The sequence below is a fragment of the Asterias rubens genome, chromosome 14 (assembly GCF_902459465.1).
Source record: "Asterias rubens chromosome 14, eAstRub1.3, whole genome shotgun sequence".
NCBI classification, from domain to species: Eukaryota; Metazoa; Echinodermata; class Asteroidea; order Forcipulatida; family Asteriidae; genus Asterias; species Asterias rubens.
The window spans coordinates 10,236,602-10,255,618 of NC_047075.1; the positions used below are offsets into that span (position 1 = coordinate 10,236,602).

The 19,017-nt window shown below is 37.4% G+C and overlaps 1 protein-coding gene across 3 annotated transcripts; it reads right to left on the reverse strand.

Annotated features, from left to right (window-relative positions):
- Positions 1-5,419: 5,419 nt before the first annotated feature.
- Positions 5,420-13,314, reverse strand: LOC117299499 (ryncolin-1-like). 3 transcript variants are annotated; one of them, XM_033783043.1, is made up of 3 exons: positions 13,194-13,314; positions 7,986-8,065; positions 5,420-6,725 (listed from the first exon to the last, which is right to left on the reverse strand). In XM_033783043.1, the coding sequence occupies exon 3, from the start codon at positions 6,697-6,699 to the stop codon at positions 5,701-5,703; it is 999 nt and encodes a 332-aa protein (XP_033638934.1). In that variant the 5' UTR covers positions 6,700-6,725; positions 7,986-8,065; positions 13,194-13,314; the 3' UTR covers positions 5,420-5,700. The 3 variants fall into 3 exon arrangements, with proteins under 3 accessions (XP_033638934.1, XP_033638933.1, XP_033638935.1); XM_033783042.1 differs by having other exon boundaries at positions 13,186-13,314; XM_033783044.1 differs by lacking the exon at positions 7,986-8,065 and having other exon boundaries at positions 13,186-13,314.
- Between the last annotated feature and the right edge of the window lie 5,703 nt (positions 13,315-19,017).

Here is a 19,017-nt window from a genome sequence, read left to right on the forward strand (position 1 = left end):
AGGGATTTTTTATTATTATTTTTTTTTTGTGGACATGCCAAATCAAGAATAATGAAATCATCACAATCACTATAAAACAGAGGGTTTCTGTGTTTTTGATGTTTTCAATAGTTTCGTCAAACAAGTTTAACTCCTAGATGACATTTTCTGTAAACTCTTTCAAACAACTAAGCATAGTACAGCCCTAGTAAATACTTGAAGAGTTGTTCTTAATTTGCCAACATGAATACAAACCTTCTTTAAACATGTTTTCAAACCTGTACATTTTGAAAAAAAATTCAGCTCAAAAGTTTTTTGTTTTTTTTATGATTACAAAAGAAAAGAAACAAAATGGGGTCGGGAGTTTTGAACGGTCGGGCGGGGGCGATCAACAATTTTTTTTTATGTGGCCTAGTATCTATCTCTATTGAGTTTGGGTGGTTCTGAAAAGAACCGTTTATTTCAGCTCGACGTTTTGATCAGTATGCTCTGATCGTCTTCTGGAGGAAGTTGTTGAAACCAACGGTTATTTTCATGGTAGTCATTGCCATGGTGTTACCACATTTCCATATCGTATTTCCACAATGCAAAGTTTAAAATCCTACTATAAATCCTAACTCGTTTGTATGTTGTTTGTGCTTGTCTAATGTAAAGCGCTTTGCTCTTATTAGTGTAACGCTAAATACATGCTCCGTATTATAAATAAAACCGTATTAAGATAATTAACGCGTGTTTTAGTTTTCTTCAAAAAGTCTTGAGACAACATTTTTACCAAGTAGGAGTAAAGTGTGCTTTTAATTGTTTTGGCATGGTAGTGTTTAGACATCATAACACTCAGTTTTTTTGTAATTATACAAACAACAGTGTTGGGGCGTTACTAAATGAGTATCAGTGAGTATACTTATGTATTGTAATTATATCTGTAACGAGCGTGCTCCGTGCAAAAAAAAAAAAAAAATAAATAAATAAATACTACTTGTAATTTCTTATCCGTAGCAAACTGTTTCAAGCGTAACTGAACAGTGGAACCTATTGTGATGGACTGATGTGATGCCATGTGTCGTTACTAGATCTCGGTTCAAACATGCCACCTGAAAGTAACACGTTGCCTTGGGTCGGTGGAGTTGGTCTTTGAGAAGCGTTTGTAACCGTGTGTTGTAACAAGCATATTATTTTAAAGATATTATTTGATAAGGAGAATAAAACTCCACACAAGTATCACTCGAAATTGCGTGGTTTTCCTTTTACCTCGTCGACTAACGAGGTCGGCCATTATTTTCTGGGGGTCCAATGTTTGACTCCCATAAGTGGCCGACCGTGTTAGTTCGCAAAGTAAAGGAAAACCACGAATTGTTGGGGCAACATTGTGTGGATCATTGCATTCTACATCTGTTTAACAATACACATTGTATAACAAACGGTTACAAACGCTTTTCAATGACCAACTCGACCGGTCCAAGGCAACGTGTTCCTTTAATGTCACCTCTGAAAAGGCTGGCTTGTTGTTTGCAAATACGAAAAGGCAAGACCCAAAAGCAATTTAAAATTCACGTTCACTAAAATCTTCCTAGTTAGATTGTCATTTGAGTGGATCTATAAAATAATTACGTACGCCTTGGCTAGTGCCTTAATTAATTGTTCGATTATTTGTTGAAACAAACAAGGGAGAGTGGGGGCCTGTTCTGAGTTTTGATCAATAGGAAAACGATAAGTTACATTTCACCGGAGGCTTCTGTTTACGGAAACTTTGTTTTTTTTAACTTAAAGACACTGGACACTGTTGGTAATTGTCAAAGACTAGTTTTCTCACTCTGTGTATCTTAACTTTATGCATGACATAACAAACCTGTGAAAGCTTGAGCTCAATTGGTCGTCAGAGTTGTGAGATATTAATGAAATAAAAAATAACTCTTGTTACACGTAGCTGTGTGCATTCAGATGCTTGATTCAAGACGTCGAATTACAAATCAAAAAGAGTGGAAAATTACTTCTTTCTCGAAAACTACGTTACTTCAGAGGGAGCCGTTTCTTACAATGTTTTATACCATCAACCTCTCCCAATTGCTTGTCACCAAGAAAGGTTTTTTTGCTTCTAACTACTTTGAGCAATTACCAATAGTGTCCACTGCCTTTAAGCCCGGTTCATACTTACTAAGAATGCGAATGCGAATGCGAATGTTGACTTCACATATTATTCGCAACAACAACTTCGCAGGTGTTGAGCTGTGCTCAAGTATTGCGATCAATTGCTGCGAAAACAGAGTTGTGAACCGGGCTTTAGACACTGTCGTACAGCACACCAAAGCTTGTAAGGTATACGGTAGTTGCAGAGTTGGTGAACAACGTCGCACTTGTGCTGTTTCGAATCAAAACGACATGTCTTAAGTGTCATCCCCATAGCTACTTTTAACAAACGCACTGTATAAGCGCTCGTTTAGATGAGATAAGGTACACCATGTACAACTCAATATAAGTTTAGAGGTCAGGCCGACCAAAATATAAGAAACAGGGACATGTAAAACAAGGTTGACAAAGTGAAACAACTATTTTGCTCCCTCAAATCATTTGTTCGTAACCAACGAAATATTTTATTTCGATGGGAAATAAATCGCATTTCGAGGAAACTAAATATTTTGGAGGGAATGCCATTATTTCATTGGGGACCTACACAATGTTTTGAGTAAGTGAATAAGAAACCAGAATTTTGAGTTCAAAAAAAAAAAAAGTTGACTGAAAAAACTTCTCAGCTTGGAATTGTTTAAGGGACAAACAACACTAATGTACACACCAAAAATCTTGCGAGTTGACTGGTTTATTGACAACTAAATTAATTGAAATAAAGTAAGCTTACACAGAGTACAGAAAGATACATTGAGTGACCTACGTCAGCCGGGACAGTGTGGCAGGAGAATCCGTCCCAATGATATGCACCCACACCGATCTAGAACAACCTTCTTCTAATAGCGCCCTCTGTTGTCCTTCAACCCATTTAAAATCATCAATAATGTGGGACAGAATCTCTAGACAAACTTTCCTATAACACCGGCTTGAATTTTTTTTAGTATTATTATAACTATTTTTATAATTATTATTATTATATATTTTTGTGTGGGGACCACATTTTGTGGCTTTCTATGTAGTGCTCGTGTCCGTCACTCATTGACGCTCAAGGCGACTCGACATTCAGGTATTTTTCCTGCGAGAACTTAGACTACGTTTTTCAGTTCTAAAACCTACTAATAATATTGCACAGTACACTAATTTGCTAACAAGATGTTGCTCGTTACTAGGATCGACAGCAAACCAAATCGTTCACCAAAATCGGAGAGTTCTAAACGTTTTGCTTATAACATTTAAGGCAGTGGACACTATTGGTTATTACTCAAAATAATTATCAGCATAAAACCTCACTTGGTAACGAGTAATGGGGAGAGGTTGATAGTATAACACATTGTGAGAAACGGCTCCCTCTGAGGTGCCATAGTTTTCGAGAAAGAAGTAATTTTGCACGAATTTGATTTTTAGACCTCAAGTTTAGAAATTGAGGTCTCGAAATCAAGCATCTGAAAGCAAACAACTTAGTGTGACAAGGGTGTTTTTCCTTTCATAGTTATCTCGCAACTCCGACGACCAATCAAGCTCAAATTTTCACAGGTTTGTTATTTTATGCATATGTTGAAATACACCAAGTGAGAAGACTGGTCTTTGACAATGACCAATTGTGTCCACTGTCTTTAACTGGTTAACAATAAACAGTTTATCAATCAACAATGATTTATCTTTTCCACAACAATGTAAACGAACTAAAATTCTAGTGAAAATCTGTCCCAGTAACAATATTAAAAAAATTGCTAGTTCATTTTCCAGATCAATATGATTCGCAACATTGAGTTCATGTATTATTTCGTTCTATTTGGTTTAATCTTAACAGACACTACGTAAATAATTGCAATTTGTCCCAGTTTTGAATGAATTATATAATGTTAGTTAACTCATACACGCCGATGTGTGACAGCACTGTATACTGAATGGGAAAAAATGCTTTGTATCACTGACAAAATGCTTGGTATTGAGTTCATAAATATCGCTAAAATATTGGTTAACTTTACATTCAGTTTAAAATTAATAAAAACATACTTCATATTTTCTACAACATGGAATCACCAAGACCGTTCAAGTGAACTCAAGTGCCACAATATTAATTTTGGTTTTTACCCATACACCGATGTGTGTTAGCACTGTATACTCTCCCAGTACTTTCCCGAGTCCTGTGAAAACAAATATCACAGGCATGTTACTCAAGTGCCACAAATCAAAACACCATTTAACAAGTATTAAGCTTTAATTTATAGTATTTACAAACAAATAAAAATTAACAAAGCATTAAATGATCGTTGCAGAATTCAAGTCTCAAGATCTTAATAGCCGTTAAAGGATTATTACAGAAGCGATTTTGCAAAAAAAAAAATTGCTGGTAGTGTTAGCACTTTATATAATCCACCATGTTATACTTAAACTGACAAACCTGTAGAAGTTTGAGATCGATCGGCCATCTGGGTCACGAGAGAATAGTGAGAAAACTATTACAAATTTTGCATTGCATCGATTAACAACTCATGCTACATTCGTTTCTCAGACCGTCAGTACACTTACACAAACTATTTATATCACTAGTCACTCTTACTACGTATATCTTTATAAATTTATAAACATTGTTGCAATATTGTTGACCGGTTTTTGTAATGTTTATACAGGGGAGTAGGAATTTTTTTTTTCTTCAGGTTTTCCCCCGTTATTTTTTTCGTCACCGTGTACTTAATTAGGACTATCTACTTTTTAAATTGTCCCCACTTTTGAACCAGACATTACACAGGTGTAAAAGATATGTCAAATTTAAGCGTTTTTTTTTTTTTTTTTTTTTTTTTTTTTTTTTTCCAGCCATGTATACAATTAACCTAGTAAGTCAATTGTCCCCTTGTAACAACCGCATCGTTATCCGCAGTATTTGATAGAGGATACCAAGCCTTAAACTTAATTACAAAAACAAACTAACTCTTCCATCCTTTCTCAGATTCAACAATTTATACCAATTTCCTACCCTTTGGGTCAATGCAGACGGAATTAATCCGTATGATGCCACTTTCGAATGTACTTATTTGTTGTAAAACTTGTTAAGCGGTCATTAATAAACTTTTTTATATATATATATATATAAATGTTACATTAAATTAAATAAGTTCAGAGTCTTCCTATTCACTTATCTTCCTGGATTTTTATTTTTTTTTTAATTCTTAATTTTTATTCTTAATTTTGTAATAAGTCAATTTTATTTTTTATGTTCATTTGTTAATTAATTATTATTAGTTGTATCAATACATTACTTTATTTTTCATTTTTTTTTTTTATTTTTTTTTATTTTTTTTTTTTTACAGGGGGGGGGATCGAGGTCAAGTGACCCTTCGAAAAAGAGCACGGTTCGACCCATTTTTCATATTTTTTTTTGTATTGGGGATCAGGTCGAATATACCGTCCAGGTGACCCTTCAAAAAAGGACATGGTTCGACCCATTTTTCATGTTTTTTTTTTCAATGTGTATGCAAACAAGCAAAATATGTCATGGAACTTGTTACAGTTTGTCAACCTGTGCGTACCGTCAAACATTATGATTTTTCGACCGAATACACTTTTCACCCCACAGTTCATGAAGATATTTGTTTGCATTCACAATACTTGTCGTAGTTTCATGCTGCATTTCTTAAGAGAGTAGGTCAAACTCGTCCAGTGGTACCATACTATGCCGTGTCCATTCGACACATCTGGCTGTCGGTAGTAATAACCGTTGAGATTGGCATGATGGCAAACCTTAAACCACCATCCACTATCGTAATCAACGGCACATTGTCCTCCATCAGAAAATTTGTCATTTTCCCGGTCCTTGGTACTGAATAATTGCCCATTACTATATGCCATCGAATCACCAGCTGGACTGTCTTCATCGTATGAACCAACCTGCAGTTTGTAATTGGCACCAGTTAGGCCAACAGCAAATTGACCATAAGAAGCCCAAGATGTGTTGGATTGCCAATCTTCCAAATCTACTCTGAGTTGCCACTGACCTGATCCAGTAAGGTCACGCAGGATGTCATTCCCAAACCAGAACTCATTCTTCAGATCACCGAACCCTGTTTGGTAATCGGCCCAGGTACGGTTAAAATCGACAGAGCCATCTTGTCTCCTCTGGAACACGATCCAGCCTCCCCCATCTGTCTCCATATCACAGTAAACCTGTAATTCATTACTCAGACTTGTGGGAAATATAGTGAATACGCCATTGTAACGGTAGCCAGCTTGATACAACATCATACAGCTACTGTGATATTTAATGCTGGATGCTGAAAACGTCGGATTATTGACTTCTTGGTCGTAGTACACACTTCCTTGCATCTTAACCAATTCATCTGATGAGCTGTGAGCTCTGCTTGCATTATTCAAGGCACATATACGTTTCATGATATGATAGTTGAATGAGACACATTGTAGATCCATAGAGCAGTCTCGCCCACAAATTGCAGTAGACGATGCAATCTTCCACTGAAACACTTGGTTCAGTAAAGCTCGGTTTTCAGCCAGGTAAAAGGTTCTGAAGAACCGCTGCTGATTTGCACTCCGGCAGGCTGTTACCATCAGAATCAGTAACAAGGCTGTGATGATGAATTCCATGATAAAACGTCCCCAAATGAACTCTTCTGAAAATGTAACAGAGAACAAAGTATCCATTAAGCCACTCCTTCTGATCTGTCAGCCACACCAATTAAAGGCAGTGGACGCTACCATGGTAAATACTCAAAACACTACTTTGAAGTAAAGTGGTTTTCGAGAAAGGAGTAAGTTTCCACGAAGTTGATTTCGAGACCCCAGAATTTGATTTTGAGGTCTCGAAACCAATCATCTTAAAGCACACAACTTCGTCTGACATGAAACAAGTGCAACATAGTAATGTAACCAATACACAATTCGCGCTGTTTAATCCTAATTTATATTGAAGGCTGTCTCGGTGGCATGGTTGGCTTGTGCGTAAATCACTCGCCTCTCACCAAGGTGCCACATGTGAATTGAGTTGTGCGTTGATTTTCTGCTGTGCCACGAGGGTTTTCCATACTATCCGGTTTCCCTCCCTCGGGGAAAAAAAACCCCAAAAACACTTTCGATCTTGGCTGTGTTCCGTGGTACGGTCACAATGGGTTGATGTGGCTGGCAGCCAAATGCGCTCCTGAATGCCAGCTTCCCCGAACACGTGTGGCCGCAATTAAGCCCCTAGCTGCGAGTAAGGATGATTGCCCTATTTTAAAAGCCTATTTTAAAAGTTGAATGGAACATTCCAGCTTTCAACGAATGAACATATTCGCACCATTGCACGAATGAAAAACATTCATTATTTGTTTTATATAACATCCAAGTAGAACTTTGTAATTTTGATTGAAAGATACAACTTTCAAAACAAACAATTTCAACTGTAGAAGCCGAATGCTAGTAATGTTACTATGCCTTCTTGCAGTAACACCTGCTGCGTTACCAAAGACACGCGCACGCAGTGATGTTTTTACTCAGCTTTTTCGTTCCATCCGAAAAGTACCATTGCACGCTGCCAGCGTGCAATGGTACTTTTCGGATGGAACGAAAAAGCACGGTGAGTGACTCAGCGTGCAATGGTACTTTTATTTGCTATCACGTGACGGACAATCCTCCAATCAAATGGCAGCGTGCAATGGTACTTTTCGGATGGAACGAAAAAGCACGGTGAGTGACTCAGCGTGCAATCGTACTCTTATTTGCTATCACGTGACGGACAATCCTCCAATCAAATGGCAAGGATCTGCTTGGGTGTTATATAACAGGAATTAGTTGAAAGGCAATTAAACTATTGATTAAGGTGGCATGATACATTCAACAGATAAAAGCTACAGATCGGCCTTCACTCTTGAACATGGCTAGCTGAAATGACATACCTTCAGTAAAGATCAGAAGTAGTGCAGTCCGTGCCGAGACGATATTAAATTATCAGTCACGTGTACACCAAAGCGTATGCCTGCACAATAAATAACATACAATACGTGTTTTAGTGTTATAGTTTATATTTGTGTGTGAATTTTAAAAAAATTTTCGTGAACCAAAATTGCATTGATTGTACTGCCTTTTTTTTTTTTTTTTTTTTTTTAGTCATGCACCTTTTTGGCCTCTATAACTTGTAAAGCTACTTTGCTTATTTTTTTTTTTACTGGTGTACTTTTCTTAAAGCTGTTCACTTAATGCATGTAATTTCCTTAATCTTTTGCAATTTTTACTGTTATACACCCTCGAACAGGCTGGTCCTGGAGAGAGCGCAATATAAAACCAATAAATTATGTATAATATCTATATAGCAATGGTACGTTCTGTTGATTTACCAAGATGCGAGGAATAATGCTTATCAATGGTCCTTGACCGCAGCGATTTACTTCCCCGAACTTTCGTTTAGGAGGGGTGATGAGACGTCCAATATTGTTTAATACGCAAAGGAGAGTGCAATATTGATCACATCAATTCACTGGTATATAAGGAATTTCCTGAAAGTGCCCTGCCAATAAACCCAACTAATTTGAAAGTTATGAACTAAATTTTACAAAAGAGAACAGTTCAGCGCTAAACTCTAAGTGCGTTCGCGTGCACACCAAAACGTTTGCCTGCACAGTCAATGAAACAATGCTGCCATTGTTGTGATGTATCGTGTGCTAAATTTCTGTGGTCGAGCGTTCTACTCATTTAGCGAAACTGCTCTACGGTAAGATAAGATGTAGTAAGGGTACGCTCGCTCTATGGGTTTTACCAAGAAGCGTGGCATTATGCTTATCATTAGACCTTGACCAAACTTAACTGAATCTATTTATTTTCCCGGACCTTCGTTTAGAAGGTTTGATGAGACGTTCAATCTGGATTAATATGGACGCCAAATAGAGTGCAGTAAATGGTTGCATCGATTTCCTAGTGTGAATAAATTGCCCTGCCAAACTCAACTAATAAGAAACTGATGAGGTTCGTTTATCCAAAAAACAGAGAAAACGTAAAAAAAAAGCAACACTTTGATATACGTTTGGAATAACCCTGTAGCTTGAAAATCTCTGCAAGCGGTATGACAACCTATCTCTTAACAAAAACGTTTACATCAATTTATCACACTTTGCAATTTGTGTAACCGTTTCTTACTTTGATGTTTCCTAATGTTTGATATGAAGAAAAACAGCACGGTTTTCACATTTTTGAAAACAATTCTACGAATGTTTGTACAAGCAAAGCTACAAATTTGAAACTGAAACAAACAAACCAAGTAACATATTTTTTGAAATAGCTCACCGGTTATGCTGTTGTGGTTGGCTTATTGCGATATTTTAAAGTGCATAAAACCGCCGCAGTGTTATTTTCACGGTCACTAAAAACTGTATATAAGAATTTTAAAAAGACCTTCAATGTGAATCAATATGAACGCCAAGGATATGGCAGTAACTACTCTATCGATTCAGACTAAATCAGAGAAAGTCTCAAATATCGCTTTAAACGTTTTTTAATTGCTCCACAAAAATCCAATATTTTTGAAATGATTGCAAAAATAGCATCGAAGTCTTATATAGCCCACGTAGCTACCAAGTAATGTACTCAAGGCGCTGAGTATATACAAGCTTTCAGAAAGTGATGAATTTATTAAAGTGATGAATTCTAAAACCAAATTTTGTAGAACTTCACAAGGTTTACAATGTGCTACGGCGCATACAGCATCCACAACTTGGAACACCGATAAGCGCACTGGGTTTATTACATGCGTTACACAACACAACACATGGTACCAACGGCTTTACGTCCCATCCGAAGGACGACGCAAGGGTTAATTGCCTTGCTTAAAGCCATTGGACACTTTCGGAACACAAAATTAAAAGTTCACAAATTTACAAACAACTTACAGGGTTTACAGAAGGTATTGGCGAAAGACTTCTCTTGAAATATTATTTCATGAAATGCTTGAGAAAACATTAAACAAAATCAATTCTCGATATCGAGAATTACGGATTTATTTTAAACACATGTCATGATACGGTGAAACGTGCGGAAACAAGGGCGGGTTTTTCCGTTATTTTCTCCCGACTCCGATGACCGATTGAGCCTAAATTTTCACAGGTTTGTTATTTTATATATTAGTTGTGATACACGAAGTGTGGGCCTTGGACAGTATTGTTTACCGAAAGTGTCCAATGGTTTTAAGGACACAAGTGTTACGGCTGGGGATACCAACTCACACTCTGCTGAACAAAAACACCTGATGATGAACCTAACTGCACGAAAAAAAAATAATAAAACGGACTGGTTAGCAAACTATAAAAAAATACGAAACAAATACTGACTTTATTTCGTTCCATCTAAATATTATCCTTATCTTCTAACTTGAATACGTTACCTCGATACTCTCTGGTCTTTTAAAATATGACTGTGTTCCCACGAAATGCTATTTTGTCCCCTTAAAACAATACATATTTTAGCGAACACCGAGTTCTTGATATATCAACATTCTCGTTTTGAGGAGAAAACAAATGTGTTTCGAGGGATGGAAAATGCATCTATATCTATGTTTTTTTTAACAAACGACTGTTATGTGGCCTCTTTACAATACGAACACAAATCGAAGGCAACAAAGCAAAATTTTTTTCTTTCCTTGCATCGAGTTGCGCCATAGATCTAGAGACTTAGTAGTATTTATGAAAACCAGAACGTGTTGCACCAAGACTATACGCACGAAACAACCAAGAAACTGTCGGAAATAGGCATCTCAGTCATAACAATGCAAAACACGGACGTCGTACATACAGAGCTCAAGCACATTGGAAACGTATACGTTTTACAGTTTCTTACTTTATTATGCCTCTTAACCAACAAGACATTTATGTATGGGAATAAAAGAGTTGTGACTCGTTCTACTCACGGTCGTTTAAAACCTTGCAGGGTCGTTGCCGGTTCTGAACGGCCGCGAACGAACTCGTCACTACCCCTTTGTTTCCTTAGTAATAGTACGCCCAATAACGTATTATGTAATGCGTGTGGCATATTGCTTATCTAATATAGGTTTTCTCGGTAAATTTCGGAAAATGAGCAGCCAATTTAACCACCAAGCTATTCTATTTCGCGCAAAATCGAATGCTATACTCAAAAGAGTCATTCGATTTCGTTTTGGGATTAGTCAAATGTAATGTTGCGTCATTCGAATTAACAAAAATAATCATTCAATTTAACAATTCATCAAAACAGCATTTAAATTCGCAGACGCTTCTTGCGGCGTGTGTGTCACGAAAAAGAATTACGCTACGCTAAATTGAACAGAGTGCTAAAGGAATTTGACTCGACCCAAAAGGAAACTGAATGGCCGAATTCTGAATTTGAAACGCAGTTAACAACTGGAGAGGCAAAACAGCTTTAATTCGAAGGCATGAAAATGAATTTGACTGCTCATTTGCCGAATATGACCGAGAAAACCTATACTAGGCCTTGACCGAAGCAATTTATATCACCTTGAATAGGTTTGAAGTTACTACCATTTTGGATCAATACGGACGCCAAGGAGAGAGAGAGCCGTAATGACATATCGATTCATTCTGCGTTAAACCTCGCACAAAACGTTGCGCTATTGGCGTGACGATTTCTACTGATTGCCCTGCAAAACTCACCTAATTTGAAATTGATGAACTTAAATATACATAACAGACGTCCAGCTCAAAGTTAGAATTATGATTGGCAAAGCATCGTCAGCAGGACAAGCTATGCCGTAGGCCTACTGCACGTTGGTTGGTAGCCTGGGCCGATTTCATAGAGCTGCTTAAAGCCAGTGGACACTTTCTGTAAACACTATTGTCCTAGGCCCACACTTCGTGTATCACAACTAATATATAAAATAACAAACCTGTGAAAATTTAGCCTCAATCGGTCATCGGAGTCGGGAGAAAATAACGGGAAAACCAGCCCTTGTTTTCGCGCGTTTTGCCTGGTCATGACATGTGTTTACTATAAATCCGTAATTCTTGTTATCGAGAATTGATAATTGTTTTGATGTTTTCTCAAAAAGTAAAGCACTTCATGGAATAATATTTCAAGAGAAGTCTTTTACCATTACCTTCTGTAAACCCTGTATGTTATTTGTAAATCTTCTGCTCCGAAAGTGTATAATGGCTTTAAGCGACAAACTTGCTTAAGCACAATAGTAGCTCACTTGTTTAACACATTTGCTGGCCATTTGTCATGCCATAAACATTGATTGTGACTGGTATGTACCTGATGTCTACCAGCATAACAATTTAGTTAAGTAATATTTTTGGACGGTAATCTGATTTTGATTTGTTTGCTTCAGCAAAGTTTTGTGCTTGATCAGCTCTATGACATTGGGCCCCGGAGAGATATTAGCCAAGCTTGTTATTACCAAGCAATGAGATAGCTGAGCATACTTTTCAAAAAGGAGTTATGTCCAATTATCATTCAATAAAAATCATATTGGCGGAGAGCGTATCACGTTGGGTGTTTAAACGGTTGATAATGACCAGCTGGAGCTGTTTATAATCGGCGTGTACACACAACCCATTCGCATCGAACAAATTCCTCACAAAGTTCTTGTACAAAAAATATGTCAAACTTCGAATTATTAATTGTTAAAGTGTCTATAATTGTATTTTTGTATACGTTTTTTAACAAAGATGCAATTATGAGTTCAAATCATGACGAAGATAATACAATCACAGGAGCTATTATTTGCTCATGATTCAAAGTCTACCACAATACAGGAACTCAACAAGATGTTTTATGAAGAAGCATGACACAACATGCACTTTGGCGCACGGTCAATTTAGGGCCGGTTCGGCAACCGTCACACGATTGCCGCAAACGATTATTTTATAGGGGGTCAATCGGTTGAGTTTCGGCACTGTTTACATTACCAACATGTGTTACTTTTAATACCACAGTCCACAGCTTCTGCGACTGGCAACCACACGCAAGTGACGTTTAAATGTTAACAAACATACATATGACACAACTTATGAAATGACAATGCCGTGGGCTACTATAGCAAGTTAAACAGTGTAAGCACATATAAACATAATATTCAAGAAGAGCCAAAGTAATACACAATGAAGTTCAACTTACGATCTCACCAGTTTGTCTTGTTTACAGCACTCTCAAAGAACCCGGTCTTCTACACCACAATTCCCCAAACAATGTATACTGTGGATAACACTTATCATCAGTCTCGCTTCACAACCTTTTTTACAGCACTTTCTCTCTTGAGCTGCAACTGTCTTATTGTAGCAACCCCAGATGCAGCATCGCCAAAACAATTGATCCTAAAACGCCAATGCGCATGCGCACATTGCCATTCCGGATCACTGCTTGCGCTGTGCTCCGCCTTCTTGTATATACTTTTTCATACAGTGAGCACTATTGGTAATTGTCAAAGACCAGTCTTCTCACTTGGTGTATGTCAACATAAGCATAAAATAACAAACCTGTGAAAATTTGAGCTCGATTGGTCGTCGGAGTTGCGAGAAAAAAAACACACCCTTGTAACACGAAGTTGTGTGTGTCTAGACGCTTGATTTCGAGACCCCAAATTCTAAACTTGAGGTCTCTAATTCAAATTCGTGGAAAAATACTTCTTTCTCGAAAACTATGTTACTACAGATGGGAATCGTTCCTTACAATGTTTTATACAACCAACCTCTCCCAATTACTCGTTACCAAGTGAGGTTTTATGCTGATAATTATTTTGAGTAATTACCAATAGTGTCCGCTGCCTTTAAAGCACCTTAACAAGTTCCTATTTAACTGTATTTTTTTTGATTTGGTTATTTTTCAAATTTACAGCTTAAAATTGTCCTTATGGTCTGTAAATTGCTCTCGAAACAGGATATTAAAGCAAACTTTTTTTGTTATACAATTTTTTCCTCCAAATCGTGAAAAATATGCTGTAGATTTTACGAATCAATCTAATTTTTCTATGCTAACGTTTTAAAAATAGATAAATTCCACTTATTTGTTACAATATATCGCACATTTTGCCGTGTTTGAGTTTCAAGGGATAAACAAATCTACACTCCTACTTTTTGGTTGGTTTTGAGCAGCAAAGGATAAACAAATTTATCCCATCGACTTCTCAGCTTGATTTGAGCGCCAAAGGATAAACAAATCTAACACTCCTTTTTCTTGCTAAGTTTGTGCACCCCATACTGAGTTTGTTCTCAAAAAAATATTGTAGGAAGAAAAACAGCATAATTTCAACACTTTGAAAACATCTTTAAGAAAATTTGCTATATATTACCGAAAAAGGCAAAACAGAAAAAATCATAGTTAATTGTGAACCTGTTCTTTTATTTTAATCGTGTAACTCGTATTATAAAAACGAAACAACCAGTAGACGGACAATTAATTATGGTGATTTTGACACCTCCCCTTCTATAATCGGTCGAGTATTGTTGTCGCGGCAAGTGTTTAAAGGTATAAAGTACGAATTTCTATTGTTGCAGTAACTCCTATTTCAAAATTCCCGCTATTAGCTTCACGCTGAATCGGGGGAGAATATGAGTTACTGTAACAATGAAAATGGGTACCTTCCACCTGTAAGCACATACTGCAACAAAAAAACTCAACCGTTTGTAACAAACGAGGTGTCAAAATCACCGTAATAAAAAGTTCCATCCTCTGGTATTTTCATTTTTATAATGCGAATAAAATTTTTAACATTATAGGTGCTTATACAACAGCTGCGTTAAATTTGTTGCTGTCTTAAAGGAACACGTTGCCTTGGATCGGTCGAGTTGGTCTTTGAAAATCGTTTGTAACCGTTTTTTTTTTTTTTTTTTTTTTAAATGCATATGCTTAGAAAGATGTTTTAAAAGTAGAATACAATGAACCACACAATATTGTGCCTCGAAAGTGCCTGTTTTTTTTTCTTTTACGTTGCGAACTAACACGCTCGGCCATTTATGGGAGTCAAAAATTTGACTTTCATTAGTGGCAGACCGTGTTTGTCGAGGAGGTAAAAGGAAAACTACGCTACTTCGAGTGATACTTGTTTGGATCATTATATTCTACTTTTAAAGTATCTTTAAGGCAACGTGTTCTTTTAAGTTTACCCCCAAACCGAAGTCATGAGGTTAACAACACTGGCAAACTGTGATTGAGAAAAGCTTGGATGCGTTTTAGTAATTAAGGGTACTTTGAAATCCTTCCAAAGACTTGCAGCTCTAATAATGGATGGTCATGCAGTTCTACATGGTTCACTTGGCCATGATTTTTGGCCGACTTGACCCCGAAATTTTGATTTGAAACTCAATAGGTATTTTGATGGGGGTCGAGAAAGTTACAAGCTTTTCTTTGTGCCATTGCTCGAAAAGTCTGCCAAATATTAGTAGCAGTGAAATAAAGTGCTCAAAATTAGTTTTTGTCGGGATTCCGACAATAAATCACCTGACCAATTCTTATAAGAAACGTTTTAAAATTTGTTCATGTTTCCTGACCATTTAAAGTAAAAGTTAAACTCTTTGAAATACCATTCACACCCAACAATTATATTTGTTTAATGTTTGGTGCAAAAAATCTGACATAGCATCTTTAAAGTATTATCATTTTGCAAAGTGTAGCTGTGGGCAACCAGTGAGGATCAATTCTCACCCACCTAAATTACTAATGTAAAATACTGAACAGAAGCTACATGAGGAACAACTCGGTCTTCCACTGAAGTTTGCATCTTTGTGAATATTTTTTGTTCACTCTGTCCTGGAGTGCAATCCCTCTTAAAGAGTGAAATAACCACTACTCCTTTTAAAGAGCTATTTGAGGGACAACTCGAAATGTTGAGAGTGGTGTTTTTCATTATTTTACATTTAGAGAGTAACATCAAACTCATAAGTTGATAGACCAAAGTTAACGGACGGGTCACATGTACTTAGTCTGATACAAAATGGACGACTTATCAACTTGACCTCGAAACAACAGGGAATACATAATGCATGTTATTGTGTTGGACCCATCGCTTTAGCAGTGCGGCTTATTCATCGAACCACTTTAAGCCAAAGCATATATCATTCATTAAGTACTGCTCCCCCATCATCAATTGTTTTATAGTGTCATCTGTCACCAATACGGGTCACTGCTTGCGCTCACTTGTCTACTTGTGACGGCAAAAGTCGCTACGCAACATTACCCTACCCCTTTGTTTCCTTAGTAATGGTACGCCCAATGACGTATTATGTAATGCGTGTGGCATATTGCTTATCTAATATAGCTTTTCTCGGTCAATTTCGGGAAATCAGCAGCCAATTAAACCACCAAGCTATTCTTTTTCGCGCAAAATCGAATGCTTTACTCAAAAGGGTCATTCGATTTCGTTTTGGGATTAGTCAAATGTAATGATGCGTCATTCGAATTAAAAAAAATAGTCATTCAATTTAACAATTCATCAAAGCAGCATTCAAATTCGCAGACGCTTCTTGAGGCGTGTGTGTCACGAAAAAGAATGACGCTACGCTAAATTGAACAGAGTGCTAAAGGAACTTGACTCGACCCAAAACGAAACTGAATGGCCGAATTCTGAATTTGAAACGCAGTAACAACTGGAGAGGCAAAACAGCTTTAATTCGAAGGCATGAAAATGAAATTAACTGCTCATTTGCCGAATTTGACCGATAACGCCTATACTAGGCCTTGACCGAAGCAATTTATATTATTGGTCACTGTAATCACCTTGAATAGGTTTGAAGATACTACCATTTTGGATCAATACGGACGCCAAGGAGAGAGAGAGCCGTAATGACGTATCGATTCAATCTGCGTTAAATCTCGCACAAAACGGTGCGCTATTGGCGTGACGAACTCTACTGATTGCCCTGCAAAACTAACCTAATTTGAAATTGATGAACTTAAGTATACAAAACAGACGTCCAGCTCAAAGTTAGAATTATGATTGGCAAAGCATTGTCAGCAGGACAAGCTATGCCGTAGGCCTACTGCACGTTGGTTGGTAGCCTGGGCCGATTTCATAGAGCTGCTTAAAGCCAGTGGACACTTTCTGTAAACACTATTGTCCTAGGCCCACACTTCGTGTATCACAACTAATATATAAAATAACAAACCTGTGAAAATTTAGCCTCAATCGGTCATCGGAGTCGGGAGAAAATAACGGGAAAACCAGCCCTTGTTTTCGCGCGTTTTGCCTGGTCATGACATGTGTTTACTATAAATCCGTAATTCTTGTTATCGAGAATTGATAATTGTTTTCTCAAAAAGTAAAGCATTTCATGGAATAATATTTCAAGAGAGTCTTTTACCATTACCTTCTGTAAACCCTGTATGTTATTTGTAAATCTTTTGCTCCGAAAGTGTATAATGGCTTTAAGCGACAAATTTGCTTAAGCACAATAATAGCTCACTTGTTTAACACATTTGCTGGCCATTTGTCATGCCATAAACATTGATTGTGACTGGTATGTACCTGATGTCTACCAGCATAACAATTTAGTTAAGTAATATTTTTGGACGGTAATCTGATTTTGATTTGTTTGCTTCAGCAAAGTTTTGTGCTTGATCAGCTCTATGACATTGGGCCCCGGAGAGATATTAGCCAAGCTTGTTATTACCAAGCAATCAGCTAGCTGAGCATACTTTTCAAAAAGGAGTTATGTCCAATTATCATTCAATAAAAATCATATTGGCGGAGAGCGTATCACGTGGGGTGTTTAAACGGTTGATAATGACCAGCTGGAGCTGTTTATAATCGGCGTGTACACACAACCCATTCGCATCGAACAAATTCTTCACAAAGTTCTTGTACAAAAAATATGTCAAACTTCGAATTATTAATTGTTAAAGTGTCTATAATTGTATTTTTTTATACGTTTTTTAACAAAGATGCAATTATGAGTTGGGATAGTGACTCGCTCTTAAACGTTCGTTTAAAACATTGCAGGTCGTTGCCGTGCGATAAAGAAGCCTGCCGGTTTTAAACGGCCGTTTATGAACTCTTCGCGTTCCTAGTATTCCTTCATTCGTTTATAGTGAACCGTGGCCAAAGTTGGAAAGGGGAAACATAGGTACACAGTAGAAATACTCTGAAACCTGTTGAATTAAACAATTGCATGAAATTTGGTTCCCCTGTAACAATTTTACAGACGGCACTATGTCAAATCATGACGAAGACAATACAATCACAGGAGCTATTATTTGCTCATGATTCAAAGTCTACCACAATACCGGAACTCAACAAGATGTTTTATGAAGAAGCATGACACAACATGCACTTTGGCGCACGGTCAATTTAGGGCCGGTTTGACAACCGTCACACGATTGCCGCAAACGATTATTTTACAGAGGGTCAAGCGGTTGAGTTTCGGCACTGTTTACATTACCAACATGTGTTACTTTTAATGCCACAGTCCAAAGCTTCTGCGACTGGCAACCACACGCAAGTGACGTTTAAATGTTACCAAACATACATATGACACAACTATAGCAAGTTAAACAGTGTAAGCACATATAAACATAATATTCAAGAAGAGCCAAAGTAATACACAATGAAGTTCAACTTACGATCTCACCAGTTTGTCTTGTTTACAGCACTCTCAAAGAACCCGGTCTTCTACACCAAAACTCCCCAAACAAGGTATACTGTGGATAACACTTATCATCAGTCTTGCTTCACAACTTTTTTTACAGCACTTTCTCTCTTGAGCTGCAACTGTCTTATTGTAGCCACCCCCGATGCAGCATCGCCCACCAAACAATTGATCCTAAAACGCCAATGCGCATGCGCACATTGCCATTCCGGATCACTGCTTGCGCTGTGCTCCGCCTTCTTGTATATACTTTTTCGTACAGTGAGCACTATTGGTAATTGTCAAAGACCAGTCTTCTCACTTGGTGTATGTCAACATATGCATAAAATAACAAACCTGTGAAAATTCTGAGCTCGATTGGTCGTCGGAG